General features: G+C 37.6%; 2 protein-coding genes and 1 long non-coding RNA gene across 3 annotated transcripts in view; 1 reads left to right on the top strand and 2 right to left on the bottom strand.

Moving 5' to 3' along the window:
- Positions 1 to 1,040: 1,040 nt before the first annotated feature.
- tmc2a (transmembrane channel-like 2a) lies at positions 1,041 to 15,677 on the bottom strand. The gene is made up of 20 exons (XM_015049055.1): positions 15,513 to 15,677; positions 14,683 to 14,721; positions 13,545 to 13,989; positions 12,610 to 12,765; positions 11,871 to 11,961; positions 11,699 to 11,780; positions 11,518 to 11,624; positions 10,581 to 10,679; positions 9,967 to 10,109; positions 9,742 to 9,889; positions 9,468 to 9,656; positions 9,209 to 9,388; positions 8,523 to 8,681; positions 7,562 to 7,690; positions 6,670 to 6,737; positions 5,891 to 6,130; positions 4,950 to 5,075; positions 4,513 to 4,591; positions 4,236 to 4,347; positions 1,041 to 1,731 (listed from the first exon to the last, which is right to left on the bottom strand). The coding sequence occupies exons 1-20, from the start codon at positions 15,541 to 15,543 to the stop codon at positions 1,523 to 1,525; spliced, it is 2,832 nt and encodes a 943-aa protein (XP_014904541.1). The 5' UTR covers positions 15,544 to 15,677; the 3' UTR covers positions 1,041 to 1,522.
- On the top strand, positions 2,555 to 3,670 carry LOC106957645 (uncharacterized). Its single transcript, XR_001426999.1, has 2 exons — positions 2,555 to 2,961; positions 3,501 to 3,670. It is a non-coding gene; the product is annotated as an uncharacterized LOC106957645 (long non-coding RNA).
- Positions 15,678 to 17,256: 1,579 nt separating the features above from the next.
- The window catches only part of LOC106957658 (AN1-type zinc finger protein 5-like), a 10,683-nt gene continuing 9,430 nt past the window's right edge, over positions 17,257 to 18,509 (bottom strand). The window contains exon 6 of the mRNA XM_015049069.1: positions 17,257 to 18,111. Coding sequence (XP_014904555.1) covers positions 17,963 to 18,111 — 149 coding nt within the window. The 3' untranslated portion in view covers positions 17,257 to 17,962. The remainder of the gene's footprint in view (positions 18,112 to 18,509) is intronic.

The raw sequence follows: 18,509 nt of genomic DNA, 5'->3' as shown, positions 1-18,509 counted from the left end.
TTTCCTGTTCAAATTTAAATATTTGCATTAAGATATTTTTCATCAATTCTGCCTTTCAGAAAGTCCTAGTTAAAGTAAAACATTCACGTCCCATGAAGGTCAGAGGTCAATGCTTTGCTTTGAAGCATAAAGTGATAAAATCTTAATATTTTCTGTTTCATTCAGAACTTCTACCTGAAACTCAGAACCTGCAGAACATTTTTCTCTCTGGAGAAAAAATCCAGGAACTGGAAGATCAGAGCAGAATGAAAACTGGAGATCAGTGATGGACAGAAAAGCTCTGATCGCTGCATCTCTGACATATTTTACATTTGATAACAACATGAGAATAAGCCAACATGGACACACCCCAATGTGGGGCTGTAGCCCCACATTGGGGGGCTACTGATTCAACCGACACCAGAAAATAAAGGATTTAACTTTAAATTGATAACTGAAGTTATCAGTTTAAAGTAAAAGTGCATTTCAAAATAATCAAGAAAAATAAATAAATTTATTGCACAATATCAACCTTAAGTGTAGCTACATTCTGTTCTGATTAATTTCATTTCAAACTTCACTGGCATCAATTCAAAAGTGCCAAAACTTCACAAAATCATTGCTGCACCAAACAAAGGGAGTCGGGCGAACTGAGCCACAATCAGCTCTGACAGAATCCTGGTGACGGTCCAGGAAAGCAGCACCAATAACTCTGATAAAATAACGCTCCAATGAGCATCGAGCAGAAGTTTCACCTGCTAAAGTAAAACTGCTATCAGAAAACCAACTCACCAAGGAATCAAGTCAGTAGGTTCACAGATTTGCATCAGTTTGTGAGGAAGACGCCAACAACGACCCACAATCACCGTGGAAACAGGTTGGATGCATTAAATAAGGTGGCAGAGTTTGGGGCAACACAGGAAGTGGGCCCGCAAAAATAAAAGTCCTTGACTAATTGCGGGTTACAAAAGGAATATGGAGTTAAATTTATGGATTATGTATTGAAAACTACAAAAAAAAAGACATAGAAAGCCAAATAATTAGCAGATATAGCACTTGCCTTTTATTTATAATTAGTTTTCGATTTATTTAAATCAAATCAATAAATCAATCAACCATGAATGTGTGGGTTACTTGGGTTGAAGTCCATGCCTGTTGGGTTTCATGTCAATGAGCCAATAAGAAACATATTTGTAAAAAAAAAACCAGGCATGTTTAATTAACCTATTTTCTCCACTGTAGTTTAAAAATCTTCAGACATCAAATGTATAAACATCACAAATTATAAAAGGCACAAGACAATTTACTCTCTATATCAGTCATCATGCAGGGTGACAACTTAGCAACATAATTTAAAGAGAAATTAATAAAAGTATTGAAACAAACATTCATTTGTTTTTGTTTTTTTTACAGTCATGCTACAATATTTTTGCATTTTTATATTCATTACAGTAGTGGATGTTACATATTTACACTCAAATTTTGAGAATAAATTAGTTTGTATATATTTACTTTAATTTGTTCTCTTTTTGTGGTCATAATATTAACTGGGAGGGGCTCCTCTCCCACGGCCTCGGCCCCGTCCAGCACCCGGACCCGGCCCGGGTCCTCTTGGTCCTGGTGGCCGGTCTACCGGCCCTCGAGCATTTGGGTTGGACGAAGCCAGAGCCACATCCTTTTGTAAGTTTACTCCTTTTCCAGCAGAACCAGGTTTGGTTTTGGTGGGTTTCGCCTCTGGTTCTGGTGGTTTTTCTGCAAAGGAAAACTTGGCTTTACAACCGTAATGGGTCACCAATCAATACCAATAAGATGAAAATTAGGGGAAAGGAAACACTTTGGAATCAGGGCTAAAAAATTAGCTACTGAATAATAAGCTGTAGCTTATATTTTGGTAGCTAGCTTAAATATTATTGCATAATATTCAGATAACATTTTGAAGGAGTTCTATTCAAATTGTTAAACTAGCATAAGATGAGAACATTATTTTTACCAACTCAGTTCAAATCAAATACAACCTGCTAATTAACCACTAGCCAAGTAGCTACATAGTGAGCTACACTGCAAGAAGCTAGCAAAAACTGAAGAAATCTGTATATATTTTACAACCGTAGGTGTGTTGTGATTACTTAACTGTTAAACTGTTACAGTTATGTTGATTAGCTCATAATAAGATAGTAGTTCAATAAGAATGACAAACGAAGGACTATTTGCTAATAAACTTTTAGCTAACTCCTATCATATGAGCTATCTTTAGCTCATCCTCATGTAGCTACTTAGTTAGATAAATATGGATTAAATATTAATCAGATAGCCCTAGTCCTTTGATAATCTCATCTTTAAATTTGTTAAATTATGTCATAATCAATAAAAATTAGGAACAAATCAGGACAGCTTGCAGTTATAGGAGTTAGCTATAAGTGGCTAAAGTAGTCATCTTACTAATTACAACTTCAGTTTGATATGTGTAACCCAGTGTTAAAAACACAAGTAAAAAATTAATAGATGTTGATTTAATATCTTATTCTACAACGAGATTAAAAAGTAATAAAGTTAAAAAAGAATACTTTGTAATTATGTTCATAAATGTAGATAAAAAAATGCTAAAAATCTTTAAAACCTGTGAAATATCCCTTTAGTGATTGCTTTTAGTGACGGTTTAAACAACCAATAACTGGCACAGACTGATTTCACATCAGCCAATCAGGTTGATTGTCCCGCCCCTTTAACTGCGGTGCTGAGATTTAGCTCAGATTGCGTCTAACACCGTTGGGTGCTGAAAGCTGACAGTTGTTCCGTGAATTGCCTGTAAGATTGTGTTAAATTCTTTGAAGAATCTTGGAAATTGGTAAGACAATGTTAAAATAGTATCGCAGAATTCATAATTCGGAATAGTGAATATGTTTTTTTAATTAGATCTCAGAAAGCTTAACAGCTGAAGTCCGGAAAAAGAATCCCCTGTAGTCGTGTAGCATTGAAGCATCGGTGAGTTTTCGCACGCGCTCAGCCGTTAGCTCAATAAATTCGCTAAAAATTGGCTAAAATACCTAATAACTGATCAAATTTAATAAAAAATAAAATTGTATTGTAAATTTTATATCATTATTATTGTGTATGTTGTATTTTTTCTATGTAATTTTACTTATTTTTCTATTAGTACATGTTTTAATATTTCAACATTGTTAATGTCATGGTGCTGTAATGTGCTCTTATTAGGAACTTTCTGTTTTCTATAGGTCAGAGCTAATGCGGGTTTCTAATCCACATTCTGAATATTAAATTTAGTGTCATAGATGTACTTTGGTACTTTTAGATTGAAATGTATATATATTTTTACCACATATGAACTAATTTCTTTAGTTTACTGATGTATTGGTAATACTTAACTGTGATAACTAGAATGAATTTGTTGTACAACATAGAAAAACTTGAAAATTGATAAAAGAGCTATTTGAATTATTGTTTATGCTTTATTGATATTAGCATCCTGAATTTTAACATGCTATACTTTGACCTTGTTCCAGGTCAGGTTTTTTTTCCTTATGGTGCACTTTTGAGGCATCGTGCCCAGAGACACCAAGATCGCCCTCACAAGAACTTGGATGGCGAGCCCCAGACCAGAGGACTGAGTGAACCGGTAGATGGTGACCTGACTGGTCACCAGCCGTGAAACATTAAAAAAATATTTGACAAATCACAATTTAATAAACAGCAAAGTTGTAAGAAGATAGTGCGATACTTGCTAATGAGCAGTTAGCTTATGAAGAACTTATAAAAACATTTCCATAAGTCCTTGCATAATCACTAATTAATGATCATTTCGTCTTAACTTAAATCCATTTTTTATCTCATAATATGACATTTTCTGAAGAGTCAGGATAATTGTTAGCTAGCAATGAAAAATAATAGTTTGTTGATGGTTTTGTAATTATAAACTCTCAATAATAACTTTATTAGCTTTATTAGCTAGTAAATTTATAGATGTGCTACTTTAAAATGAGCAAGGTAAATATGTATTAAATGACTAGCCATTACCTAAAGTTCATATTTTGTTTTATAACACTTAGCATATTACTAGTTGCTTACTAGTACTTATTCATATGCAACTGAGCTTTAGCTGTTAATTATTAACTACTTAAATCATCAGATATAATTAGATAGAGATGATTATTTATGATTAAATCAGGAGTTCATGTTTAGCTAATGTTTAGCTGCTAGCATTCCTTCTTATTAGCCGTGACGGTGGTTCTGGTTCTGACCAGGCTCCGGCGGTGGACTGAGGGACCGGTTGGGCAGCAGGTCCTCCAGGTCTTTCATGACCTGGTTGGTGCTGTCTTTGTTATTCCTCCGGTTCTTCTCTTCATCACGGGCCTGGACACAAAGAGATGGAGGGAAATATGAAAAGTTAAACGCTTCACCAACAATGGAAAGGCAAGCAGGGAGGTAACAACTTTTCCTTAATAACTGGACAGACATTAAGTCATTCCTGTTTGGATAAAAATAAATTATCATCATTAAAGCTGTTTCTCTACTTACCATCTGCATCTTCTTCTTCAGCTCCATGTTTGAGTTTTGGTAAGCTTTGGAGACTGAGTTCAGGTAATAGATGGCCAACCTGGAAGAGATAAGCTGGATTAAAGAACCGTTTCTTTGGCTTTGATTGAAGAGTCTAGAGCAGGGGTGGGCAATCCTGGTCCTGGAGGGCCGGCGTCCTGAAACTCTTAGATGTCTCCTTGGTCCAACACACTTGAATCCAACAGCTGAGTCACCTCCTCAGTGCAGTCAGGTTTTCCAGAGTCCTGCTAATGACCTCATTATTTGACTCAGGTGTGTTGAAGTAGAGACATATCTAAAGGTTGCAGGAGACCAGCCCTCGAGGCCTGGAGTAGGCCACCCCATGGTCGAGAGGGCCATATAACAGGCTTTGACGGGCCGGATGGCCCCAGAGCCTCCAGTTTGACACCCTGACTTACACCATGAGCAGCACAGCCGGGATGATGAGTCCGGGATTCGCTGCGTAACTGAACAGAGTCCCCATGAAGGCCGGCAGGTCCAGCCTGATTGTCTCCATGATGACATCGAACATCTTCGCCCTCCCGCTGCAGAAACACACAGACAACCAGTAACTAGGTACATTTACTCTATTATATTTACTGGTGTAACTTCTTTTAATAACTGTACTTTAACTACGCTGTACTTTGAGTTATTTTATTATGAAGTATTTCTACTTTTACTTGAGTAAAACTTTTGGATTTTGTATCCACTGAGTGAAGAAAAAACAAAAATTCACCAGGAAAAATTCTCTTTTGTCAAAATATAAAGATAAGTGGAAATTTTGGAATTTTAAGGATAAAAAAAAAACGCTATACATAGAAAATAAAATTGGGCAAAATATTTTTTTCCTAAATCAGTGTCTTTTAATATAAAACATTAACAAAACCTTCAGGTGTGTGTCTGTCTGGTGAATTTTTGGTTAAAACATGTTTGTTTTTATTCAGTGGGAAGAAAATCCAGAATTTTTACTAAAGTAAGAGAAGAAATACTTCATAATAAAATTACTCAAGTAAAAGTAGTTAAAATAAAAGTAATTTTTTCAAAAAAGTTACTCAAATATAAATGTAACTAATTACATTTACTCAACTCTGGTTACATGAATTTGTGTCATTTTCTCCTTGAAAAACCATCATTTTGAGTTTTATAATTAAAAAATTTTCAACTGTTTAAACTCAGAAAATGTCCAAAAGTCAAGAATTTTAGACTAGATTAATCTCAGAATGTCATTTTTTTTAGCTGATTTTTGACTTTTCAATCTCAGAAATTTTAGGGTTTCTCTTTTTTTTTGTTGTTTAATAATTTTTTTAAATATAATATTTGTGTTCTCTGCTCTCATAAAGCTTTGGTTGGTTTTGTTTACCTGAAGGGGCCGCAGTCGAACGACGGCGGCAGCGTCATGATGGTGTAAACGACGGGCAGCAGGCTCAGGAAGAGGATGAGCAGCAGGAGCCCCATGTAGAAGTTGTTGGACTTGGAGGCCTTGAAGACTCTTTCATGCGGGACGTTGGTGGCCATGACGGCCCAGCACTGGTAGTACATGGAGCTGAGGAGGCGGAGCACGTTGATGCCCACGAGCCCCGGGGCGTAAAACGCTCCCATCCTGCCAGAGGAAAACGCAAATGTGACTTTAAACTCAAGATTAAAGTCAGATTTCTGAGAAAAATTATCCAATAGCAAAATCAAGTAACTATGTTACCTTCAGTTGTTATCAAAATGCTACATATATCACATATGACTTAAAAGAAACTGAATTTGTAATTGAACTCCTTGAAATTGGATCTCTGTCTCTTTAAGAAACTCCTGCTCTTTTTGAAGCTCCGCCTTCCCAACATGGCTCCTCTATTAACCCTTTAGCAACCATTTTACCAGAGAAGTAGCTCCTATAATGAACTCAGCAGGTGTTTGCTAATTGCTGCTGGCTAGTCTGAAGGAGCAGAGTGGGGGAGGAGCTATGCCTTGAAGGCAGGGCTAGGCCCATCCTGGAGTTTTGCCCAGCTGAATAACATCATGGCATGAGGTACAGCTAAAATTTGTTGATTTTTCATGATACTGCCCCTTTAATGATTCTACTTTACCATAATGTAGCAGCACCAAGAAACAGAAACATGCAGACAATGTCTTTAGCTTTTTAGTTTTTACCAGATCATCCCCTGGTTGAAGACCAGTCCCAGAACGTTTCCACTGATGTCAAACTCTCCATACGACGGCTGAAAGTGATCAGACAACAATTACCAACAAGACAGAGAAATGAACCAATCAGTGGTTCCACCTGAGATATTTCTAGGTGCTTTGAATCTTATGTAAAGATTTATTTGGACCTGAAATTAAAGTGAGACTATAATATATTTCTCATACAATCTGGTGTTTAAGTAGGACAGCATATTAGGGCCATTGCAAATAGAACAAAACAACAAAGGGGTAAATTTCGTTAGGAATGTGTTCTTGCATTATATCTTGAAAATGGTCTCAAAACAACAATATTATCGTTTATCGCGATAACTTCTGGGACAATTTCGCGTCCTATTTGTGCCATTGATTATAAGTTTAAAACCTTCCAGCAACTTGAGGTTTATCAGCTTTAGCATGGAACCTTCATTATCCAGGTTTAACTCCCATTCAGAGGCGCAAAAAGTGGGTATGCAGCATATGCAACGCATAGGGGTGCAGCACCAGAGGGGGCGCCAAAACCCCGTCTGGAGGGGGCGACGCGCCGATGATGTTTTCCCATACACTTCAGCGCCTCACGCTCCTTCACCTCTCGCACATAACGAGGTACATGTAGCGAGCTTTACAGTTACACTTCATGCAGCGTCGCCTCGGGTGGGGGGTGTTCAGCGTCGGTCCTTCACCCTGAAGTTTCTTCCCTCGGGGGGGGAGGCGCCGATTTATGTTTTCGCATCCACCTGAATAATGTGCAGTTGCGCCACTGCTCCCATTTGATGCAAATTTCAGTCAAAGTTTTGAATGCAGATAAACTCTGTGTGTATTTTACGTGTTTCTCCAATACAAACCAGTGTTTCCAGTGACTTACAAAACCAGCTTCCAGGTCCCAGCACCAGCAGTAGTTGAGGAAGCGAACGATGACGGCGCGGGCGAAGTCGCCGATCAGGATGGTCAGGTAGGTCACCTGGATGTCTGAGACGGTCAGCTTCACAAACTCCTGCAGCACAGCCAGGATTTACAGGAACAGTTACATTTTATCTGCATTTCATATAAAACTGAGATTCTTCAGCGTAAAAGCCAAAGAACCAGAGTCGGGTAGCAATTAGTTACATTTACTTGAGTAACTCGTGAAAAAAAATTACTTTTGGGAGTATTTTTACTTTTACTTGAGTAATTTTACTATAAAGTATCTCTACTCTTACTTGTAGCAAAAAACATTTTTTTACAAATCAGTTTCTTTCAATATGAAAACCAATGAGACTTAAACTTTCATAACTTATTTGTTTTTCATTCAGTGGGTAGAAAATTCAGGAAATTTACTCGAGAAAAAGTAAAATTTGGTAAAAAGTTTAATTAAGTACTGAGTAACTGATTAAGTCAATCATTTAATATTTTAAAATTACATCAGACCAAAATATAAAGTGGAAATTTGGTATTTTAAGGAACAAAATGACCATAAATCAAGTAACCAGAGTTGGAAACAAACATGTTTTAACCAAAAATTCACCAGACAGACATGGACCTGCAGTTTGTGTTAAAGTTTTATAAGATTTTTTATTGGAAGAAACTGATTTGGAAACATTTATTTAGCCTGATTTTACTATTTTTTTGTTATTTATACGAATTCTTGTAATTTTTGTCCTTAAAATACCCAAATTTCCACTTAACTTTATACTTTATATTGATGATAATTTTTAAATTGATCATTTGATCAGTTATTCAGTACTTCAGTAGACTTTTTACCAAATATTTTTTACTCTTAAAGTTTCTGACTAAAACAAACTTTCAGGGTAAAATAATGGATGAGAGATAAACATTGTTATTGTTACTATGCCGACGAGCGTCTCCCAGCAGGGTCCTCTGATGACATCAGCCGGGTTCATGGGAGGTGGAGTGGCGTCCGAATCGTTGAGCATACGCGTGTAGTTGGCGTAGTACTCCTTCATGGCCCAGATGGAGGCGTTTTTGATGGACTGCTCCTCCTCCAGCTGGAGGAAAAACAACCCAGTCAGTGGTCAGGTTTCTAATAACGGCGAGAAAAAAGGTTTAAATGCATCACAAAACTTTAATTTGATGCTCTGTGTGGAACATTTTCACTACGTTATAAAGACAAACATATCCAGTTAACTTCCAGTGATACAGATATAAACCCTAAACTAACTGGATACCAGTATAATCCAGTCACATGATACTCAATGATAAACAGTCAGAAATTTCCAAGTTTTTTTCTAAAACATTTCTGAGATTAATCTCAAAAGTTCAGAGATTTTTCTAGCAAGTTTTCAACTTTTGTTCATCTGTGACAAATATTCGCAAATCCAATGCAAAAATAAAATCTCCTTGTTGACCATGGCAGTCATCTTGAATTTTTCAGTGGCTAATGTTTTTTTGGGAATATCTGTACCTTGTTGCATCCACATGGGAAAGATTTTACCGAGACATTCAATTATCTGCTGCATTATTTGGTAAGAACAGCGAAATGACTGAAGCGCAGCTAGCATTAGCACTAGCATACCTTACTGTTGACCTCATCAAACAGGGCGAACAGGAAGGTGTAGAGGTTTCCCAGGAAGAGGGCAAAGATGCGTCCCAGCTGCCACTTCAGGGCGATTCGAGGATGGTAGTCCTCCAGTTCAGCGATCGTCTCAAACAGAGGCGGACACACCAAACCCAGCAGGGACATGATGATCTCCAACTGGTGAGACACGCCACAGCCATCAATGAAACCAGGAGTCTTTGTTTTCTCCTGGTGTGTGTATCTAGAACTTCTTTACCTCATTCTTCTCGTACCAACTCAGGTCATCCCTGTTTGCAAATTCCTGCGATCTCTTCACCACAAAGTAGATGAGGTAGCCGCTGCCGCCAAGACTGCAGGTGATCAGGAAGTTGGCCAGAACCCGGAGAAACCGCCGCAGGTGGATGTTCTCGTCCTTCTGGTTCTCTTGCTCGTCCACGATGGATTCCTGTTCTTACCAAGAAACAACGTTGAAGGTTGGCGGTTGGTCAAAGTCAGAGTCTGAGAATGCCATCCCAGAGGCTGTGAGGTACCTTAAAGCTGGTGGTGATGGAGGCGTACTTGTTGTCAGCGGTTTCGGCATTGCCGATGAGGTAGTCCCAACTGGTGAACATCTTCCAGGCGAAGGTGAACTCGCCTTCTTCTCCATCTCCTCCGCCAACGTCGGCGTTTTTAGCCATTCTAAACAACCAACCAGAAACAGACTGCCACTAATTGGCTTCGGCCATTTATTATGCAGTGATGTTCTGGAGACTCACGTCCGGATCACCAGCATCAGGCTGTATCCGAAGCTCCCGATTCCCACCATAAGGTAGGACAGAGGCAACCTGAACTTCAGTGGACCGATGGTTCTCTTGTCATCGTAATATCCATAGAACAGGACCGAGTATTTACAGTATCCCTGAAAGGTAGAAAAAGGTTTTCAGAAAGGCAGGGAGTTGGCCAAGTGGATATGAAAGCTTTCTCTTACGGAGGCGTCAAAGTCTTCTCATTTTCTGAGTAGAAGATTTGGGCAATGTTGCCAGATTGGGTGGATTTCCATCCAATTGGGCTGGTCACATTGTTGAATAAAGAGCTTTAGCATTAGCTTCCACTAAATACCTTATTTATGTAGAGCTTTGGAGTTAGCTTCTGATTACTGCTTTAGAGTTAGCAACGCTAATCTTGTAGTTGGGCACTAACCATTGAAGTAAGAATGCTGATGTGAAATTTCAACTGATAAAGCAACAAATAATCTTCCATTGGGCCGTTTGTAACAGCAAAAAGTAAAACCTTTTGCAACCCTAAAGAACCGATGATAAAGGCAGTTCTTCTGCTTGGAAGGAAAATATAAAGAAAGGAGGAAATAAATGTCGTCTTTTCTGATACTCACGTTGAAGTCCATGAGAACTGAATAATCCTGAGCTGTGTCCTGCTCTGCTCTCGGTACTGTCTTTCTGGGAATGGACCCATAAGGAAGACCCATGAGGACCTGGACAGTTTAACGTAAAGAGTTCATTTCTTCTCTTTTTTACAACGGCCTGTTAGGACCGTCGTAAACAGAAAAAAAGAGTAAATTTACATTTTAAAAAAACTCAGAAATGTTTAAATTAATCTCAGAAATGGTCTTGAAAAAACAAAGTGATTTCTGAGTATGAAAAGTCAGAAATTTGCTACAGAAAAATGTAGATTAATCTCAGAAATTTTCTTTAAAAAATGTTAACATTTCTAAGTTTGAAAGGTCACAAACCTGCTAGAAAAATCTCAAAAAGTTTTCAAGAAAAATAACTTGGAAATGTTCGAGTTTGAAAAGTCAAAATTATTCAAATATGATTTTTTTATTTTCTAAAGTTGCACATTTTTTTTTACTTTTCACCCGGAGTTTTTCTAGAAATATTATGATATAAATCTAAAAAGTTCAGATTTTTTCTAGCAAATTTTCAACGCAGCTCTGAAATGTAACTTTTTTTGTCGAAAATTTCTGAAATGAATCTAAAAATTTTAGTCTTATTTATCAAATTGTGAACTTTTGAAACCATTTAATTTCCTAGTTTTTTCTAGACAATTACTGATATGAAACAAAAAGTTTTTTTAGTTGTTTCAAGAAAAATTTCAACTTTTGAATCTAACTTTTTTTCCAACTTTTTTCCAGAACATTTCTGAAATTAATCTTAAAATCTCTGAGTTTTTTCTTTAAAATTTTAGACCTTTGAAACCCAGAGATTTTCAAGTTATTTTCTAGAAAATTTCTGAGATTCATCAAACAATTTCGTGGGTTTTTTTGGCAGAAATCCACTCCTTTTTTAACACTCTGAACTGCAGTAACTCACCTCAGGAATGACGACGAGTCCAAAGGTGAGACCAAACAGGACGAGATTCATGCCGTACATCCAGCGCAGGAAGATGAAGTAAGAAGCGACTGATGAGCCAAAGTGGCCTAAAGATTCAGAAACACATTTTTAAATATGGCGTTTACTAAATCTGATTAGTTTTCTGTTAAACTAAACTTACTTTCCACCTCTTTAATCTTCCTCTCCCAGGGGATGCAGGCTGTTCTGAAATTCTCAAAATCTCTCTGAAACTTAATCCATTTCTAAAACAAAACATGACAAAGCACACAGTCTGAAAACAAAAGCTAATCAAAGAAAATAAGACAAAATTTAGCTGTTTTTTTTATCCAAACCTTGGTCATCATGACTTTGTAGGCGTACCACTTCCTGCCTTTTCCTTTCCCCAGAGCACCTTCAAACTTATCAACAAATTGTTGAGCTTCCCTGCAGAGCAGCATAAAACACTCAATAAACTCCAACAATATGCAGATGATGCTTTGGTTGGTTTATATTTGTCTAAACAGGGTCGGCCAAAGCCTTTTTGGGTCCCGAAGCAGATTTTTATTTGGGCCCCACATACCAGCATGTAAACACCAGATGCTTCATTATTCCTAAGCTACTCTATGTGTGTAGCATTAGCGATATTTGTAATTAGCTTACATCATGCCAGTGTTATTATGGCTGTTGATTTCAACCTTACAGGAGTAGCAAACAAACAAATATTACTATTTGGATTTTGAGATGCAGAATGGGATTTAAGTGTGTCGTATTATTTTAATTATTTGAAAGTAACATCAGCTGATGAACAGTAAATTTACAGTAAAAAAGTTAGCAAGTCTGATATCATGTTTCCCCAACAGTAGCACATAAAAACTTCAAAAACATAATTTTTTAATGTGTAATAACATTTAGTTTAATTATATATATGTATATATATTAGCCATTAGCTTGATGCTCTTGGGTGTCCCCTGGTGGTGTGGAGGTCCTAAGCAGCTGCTTAATTTGTATATGACTTGGGCCGGCTCTGTTCAAATTTTCCACCTTTGTTCTCCAGACACAGAAATTGAAGAATCTGAGTTTTTGTGACGTTACTTTAAGAGAACCAGCCTCCGCTTCATCCGCCAAGGCTTGTTCCTTATGGTGGCGATCAGCTTCTTCTTCTCCTCCACCTCCTCCATCAGCCGTGCCATCTCCCCCTCCGACATGGACTCCTCCTCCTCGTCTGAGTTCGAGTTGGAGTCCGACGAACTGCAGGAGAAACGGAGCCAAGTTAGTTTTTAAACATAAAATATTATAACATTCGCTTCCCAGTTTAAAGCAAAGTCTGTTAAAAGTGATCAGAAAATACATTTTAGGAAATCAACTTGTATGGAGCTATATGACAGTCATATTGATAAATTTATGTTAACTTGCACAACTTTTGTTACTATATCTATTTTTCTAAGCCTGAACTGAAAAAAAAAAATGTTTTCAAAGAAAAAACACTCTGCTAGTTTTTGGTTATAAGTTTATGCTTTTTGGTTTCTGAAAAACGAGTAGTTTCAAAAACCTCCTGAATGTAACTTCACAAATCACCGGGCACTGTTTCCTAGCAACCCCAGCGGAGTTCCGCCCGTACCCCAGCATCCCCAGCGGCATTCAACCGGTTACCTAGCAACCTCAGCAGAGTTCGGCCCGTTATCTAGCAAGCAAAGCAGAGCTCCAGCACATTTCGTTAGCTGGTTTTACCGCTGCACAATGGCTGCTGGAAAAGACAAAGTCTTTTGTTGACTTGCCATCCAGAAATCACTTGAAGCATTCTTGTTGGTTGTGCAGGAGGTTCCACTTTTGCTTCTCAAAGATGTACGGTTGTATAGCTAAAATCTCATTATCTAAAAATGATGTGCAAAAATTTTTGTTTCCTAACCTGTTCAGAGGAATAATGGGTCACCTTTAAATGACCACCTGTAATACTCTGATCGTCCACCAGAGGGCAGCGTGTTTGATTAAAGGGGAGGTGAAGGTATAATATTAAAACATTCTCCTACCTGTCACCCTTTTTCTTCTTCTTCTTCTTGTCGTCATCTTTATCTTTCCCTTTGTCTTTTCCTTTGGCGTCGCCTTTCTTTCCCTTCCCGCTCTCCTCCTCCTTCCCTCCTTTCTTCCCTCCTTTCTTTCCTCTCTTTCCTTTCCCATCGTCGCTGTCGTCTTCATCACTGTCTTGGGCTTTGCCACCTTTCTTCCGGTTCGCTGCTCCTCCTCTCTTCTTCTTAGGAGACTCATCTTCACTGTCATCATCATCGTCGTTGTTCTTACCCCCGCCCCGTTTATTGGCGGGCTTCCTCCTGTTTCCTCCTCTTCCTCGTCCCTTTGGAGCTTCATCTTCATCATCTTCCTCTTCGTCGCTGCCGGCCTTCTTACCTCTTCCTCTCCCTCTTCCTCCTCCTCGTCCACCTGCCGGCCTCCTGTTCGCTCTCCTCCGGTTGCCGCCGTCTAAACATTAAATCACATTAAACACAATATGAAATACTGAGCTACGGAAGCAAATTAGAGCCAATTTAGACAGAAAAAAGGAGCAAATTTTTGCCAAAATAAACCTTTTTTTTTTTTTTTTAGATTAATCAGGAATTTTCTAGAGAAAAAATCTGAGTTTGAATATTTGCTAGAAGAAACTCAGAAATTTCTAGAATTTTCTAGAAATTTCAGAGTTGAATATTTGCTAGAAAGAATTTCAGAAAACCTGAAGTTAATTTCAGAAATTTTCTATAAAAAAAAAACTTGGAAAAGTTTTTGAGTTTGCTTGAAAAAAACTAAGATATTTTCAAATAAAGCTCAGAAATAAAAAAAACTCAAAATTTAAATGAAATTCAAACTCAGAAGTTTCCAAGTTATTTTCTAGAAATGTTATAAGATAAATCTCTAAATTCTGAGTTTTTGTAAAAAATTTTGGATTTTTCTAACTCAGAATTTTTTATTTTTTTTGTAAAATAAAAAAAAACTTTGAGATGAATTTGAAAATTTTAATTTTTTTCCAGCAAGTTTTTCGACTTTTCAAACTTCAGAAATGTTTAGATTAATCTCAAAGTTTCTGATTATTTTTGGCGGAAATCTACAACTCATGATGTCGGCCCTTAATACGCCGACATCATGAGTTTCTGATCTAAATTATAAAAGTTTTTTACTCACCATCGCTGTCGGTCACATCTTCATCTATATCAATTTCAACTGAGGAAAACCGTGGATGAAAGAAAAATTGTATTTATTGAAGGATAAATTTTGACAAACTTGTATGCAAAATTAAAAAATATATAAACTGCAAAAACATAAAATCGTATTTTTGTTTAGTTTCTGCTGCAAATATCTTATCACACTTGAAATAAGAAAAAAACTTACCAGAGATAATATTTTAGCAAGACCTGGAGCTTCTTGTTTTACATAAATAATTTAATATTGATGAAAAAGTTCCAGTTCCACTAGCAGATTACTTCACATGTATAAAGACATTTTCCATGTTATTAGTGAAATAATCTGAAAATGACACTAACTCTTTTTTACTTAGCAAATTCTGAAATGTCCAAGTTGTATTTAGAGAATTTCTCAAATTAACCTCAAAATTTCAGTTTTTTTTTTCCTACAAATTTTCTCTTTTGCAGCTCAGAAGTTTCCAAGACTTTTTCCAGAAAATTTCTGAGATTAATCTAAAAATTCCTGGGGTTTTTATAGTAAATGTTTGATTTTTCTAATTCAGAAGTCTCCAGTTTTTTTTTTCTTGAATATTTCTGAGAATACTCTAAAAAAATCAGCAACTAATCTCAAATTTTCAGAATTGTTTTTTTTTTACCTACCATGTCTTAGATAACAATTAATTTAGTAAGTGACTGAATAAATAAGAAATCAATCAAAATAATCTGCTGCAAACCAAACTCATAATTTAGAAATATTCCCAAAACAAAATCCAGCATATTTAAAATGAAACGTGGTTAAATTAAAGGCAGATTTCTGGATTATGGCCTCACCGTCCTCGGCCGCTGCGCTTCTTCTCGGCATGATCCTCTCTCTTTCCGTCGCCCTCCGTCTGCTCTGCCTCGGCTTCCCGCCAGAGACCAACTCAGATGTCTAACAGCTCTGTTACCATGGCGACGGCCGCACGCAGGTGACAAAGGGTGTTTTGTTGTGAGGTGCAGATCTGCAAAAAAAGAATTAATAAAAAATAAAAAAAAGGTGATGAAGTAAAACCTCAGCTTTATTGCTCAGAGTGGGGGGTCATGAACAGACGGCAGTGCCGTACCTGTCCAGGTGTAATGGCGCAGGTTTCCTTTCTTGGGAACAAAAAGTTGGTAAAGAGTCGCTGAAACACTCTCACTCGGTCTGTCACCCGAGAGGACAGCGGCAACCATCTTAAAGATTTAATGAAGGTTTAGGTTTCCCTGTGAGAGGCTCATTTAGCAGCTGTAAACACGAGCACGTGGCTCTGCATCGGAGAGGCTTTTACGGAAGGCCAAAAGTGCCACAAATCGCAAATTTTTTTTAAACACAAAAAGTCACGCAAAAAAAATGTCGGCTTATGGCTTAGAAAGGAGTAAAATATGGTGAAAATCCTGTCAAAACAACGCTTTTTACGCTATTGTAAGGACTACGTTCTAAAAATTATACCGTTTATACTGATCATGCGTCTGAGAGTTTATTATGGAAGGTCAAAAGTGCCACAAGTTGCACCAGTTAAAAGTCTGGCTAAAAAGTCACAAAAAAATGCCAGTTTATGGCTCAGAAAGCTGTAAAATATGGCAAAAGACTATGTTCTAAAAATTACAGCATTTATAGATGTTTTGACAGGATTTTTGCCTTTTTTATAAGAATCACAAGCCGCCAATTTTTTTTTGTGACTTTCTAAACGGATGCATGGTAAAAGTGTTAATTTGTGGCACACATGGCTTTCCATAGTCTCTTCTCCTCTTGGTGCAGTTTGGATGAGGAATCAGCCGATCTTGAAGAGGGAGGTGAGAAAGTTGAGCTGCACAACGCCTCGTTAAAAATCGAGCCGAGCTCATGTTTCACATGGATAATGACTCGATTACACAGTCATTATCCATGACTGTTCTTACAGCCAGTTGACCTTTGACACCTCATGTGAAGACAAGGTCAGCCAAATAAAGATTTCCTAAAATAACAAATATTTCCAAAAAGAAAAGCTTAATTTTTCCTGTTAATTTCCCTCTAAATAAGTTATATTAAGTTTAACTGAGGGCATAAATATTCAGCTGAGATTTTAAAGGAAACAAATGCAAGTTTATTTTTCTCCTGAAATTCACCTTCAGAAAAGGTTTGATTGGCCACCAGGTGGGGTAAAAATCACATTTCTGATATGTAAAAAACAGAAGTTAATATTTCCATTTAATGGTCATTAATACATTTACAGGATCAATTTTGACCCTTTACAACTTTAATAACTGTAAAAAGGAGACATACACTGGTAGAATAGAAAATTAATTACAGCTTCTGAAATGAGATTCATTGTATTTGTTTCTATAGCAGAAAGTTAAATGGTAGGAAAAACTCTTGACTATTAAGTGTGAAAACAGTTTGAAATAAATTAACTGATGTTATTCTACACCACATTTAACAATGACCAAACATTCCATTTTATGTATTTGTGAACATAATTTATTTACATAATACAATAATGGAAGATTAAACACACACACACACTGCAGAATATAAATACGATATACAAACTTTTAGAACTAAGAGGGGTTAAAAAAAAAAAGCAGCAAGACCCAAAAACAGACAAAACAAAATTAATGGAAATTGTAAAACTTTCAACCACCAATCAGTTAAATCATCGCTTCCCCACAACGTCACTTCTTAAAGAAAAAAACAACAGGTGAAAGATGAACCCCTTCCAAAACGAGTCGTACAAACTGCACACACACTAGTGTTCAGGAGAGCTAAGTTAACGGCAACAATCAGTCTTGGACGGTTTGAGGACTCCGTTAGAGCCCAACGCCACAGGAAGTGAAGCACAAAAGTTGGCAAAAATGTCTCCTACAAGGAATCCAAGTTTGGGTTTGTGTCTTGGCAGAAATCCAGACGGTTAAACGAATCTATTTTGCTACTCAAGCCAGCAGAGAGCAAGCGTAGACTGCCCGATAGTCCGGGCTAACGCCGTTACCGGGCAGATTTCAGCCCGTTAGTCCGAGTTGGCGTTGTTACCGGGCAGATTTCATCAGACAAACCGGAGCGGGAAGCCATTAGCAGGATGTTTTTAAAGGGAAGCCACACCTTAATCCGCCTCCTCCTCAGCCAGCATTAAAGCTCCAAACGCCGACGAGAAATCATGAGAAGAAGAAGAAAAATCATGTTAGCATAAAATGTGAGCCGGGTCGGAACCGGAGGGAGAATGAAGGAACAGAAGCCGAGTTCAGGTCCGTGTTCTGAAATCTGTTAAAAGTCCAACAGAATGGAGCGTTCATATTCTCTGGATCTTCTCGGCCACCACCATGGGATTCTCCTTACGGATCTTGGCAGCGGCGTCAGCTTTGTAGTCGTACGGACAGTCGTGTTTGTCGGAGTAGCGGTGGATCCCGCAGAACAGATTCCCACAGCGGCAGCCGAAACCTGGAAGAGACAGACAGGATTGATTACCAGGATATGAGGACGGGAACGGGATTTTAGACAAAGATCAGGATGAAAAAAGAAAAAAATCTGGGGGGAAGGATTTAGACTCTTATTTACGACTAAAAAAACAAAACTGCTGTTTCACAGAGAATGCTAAACGTCTGAACACATCAGAAGATACTGCCAAGAGATGGAGAGAGAGAGATGAAAAGAGAGAGAGACGAAGAGAGAGAGAGATGAAGACAGAGCTGAAGAGAGATGACGACAAACAGCGTTGAAGAGAGAAGAAGCTAAAGCTGTAGACAGGTGAAAGTATTTCATATTTAGCTCCATGGAGGAAGATGACATGCCTGAACCCAGTGTTGTGGTACTCGAAGTTGGTCTTGGTCTTAAGACCA

This window comes from Poecilia latipinna, unplaced genomic scaffold (genome assembly GCF_001443285.1).
Source record: "Poecilia latipinna isolate Pla-1442-1.1 unplaced genomic scaffold, P_latipinna-1.0 Scaffold923, whole genome shotgun sequence".
Lineage (NCBI taxonomy): Eukaryota > Metazoa > Chordata > Actinopteri > Cyprinodontiformes > Poeciliidae > Poecilia > Poecilia latipinna.
The sequence above is the reverse complement of the archived record's forward strand: the minus strand, read 5'-3'. Positions and strand labels throughout refer to the sequence as shown.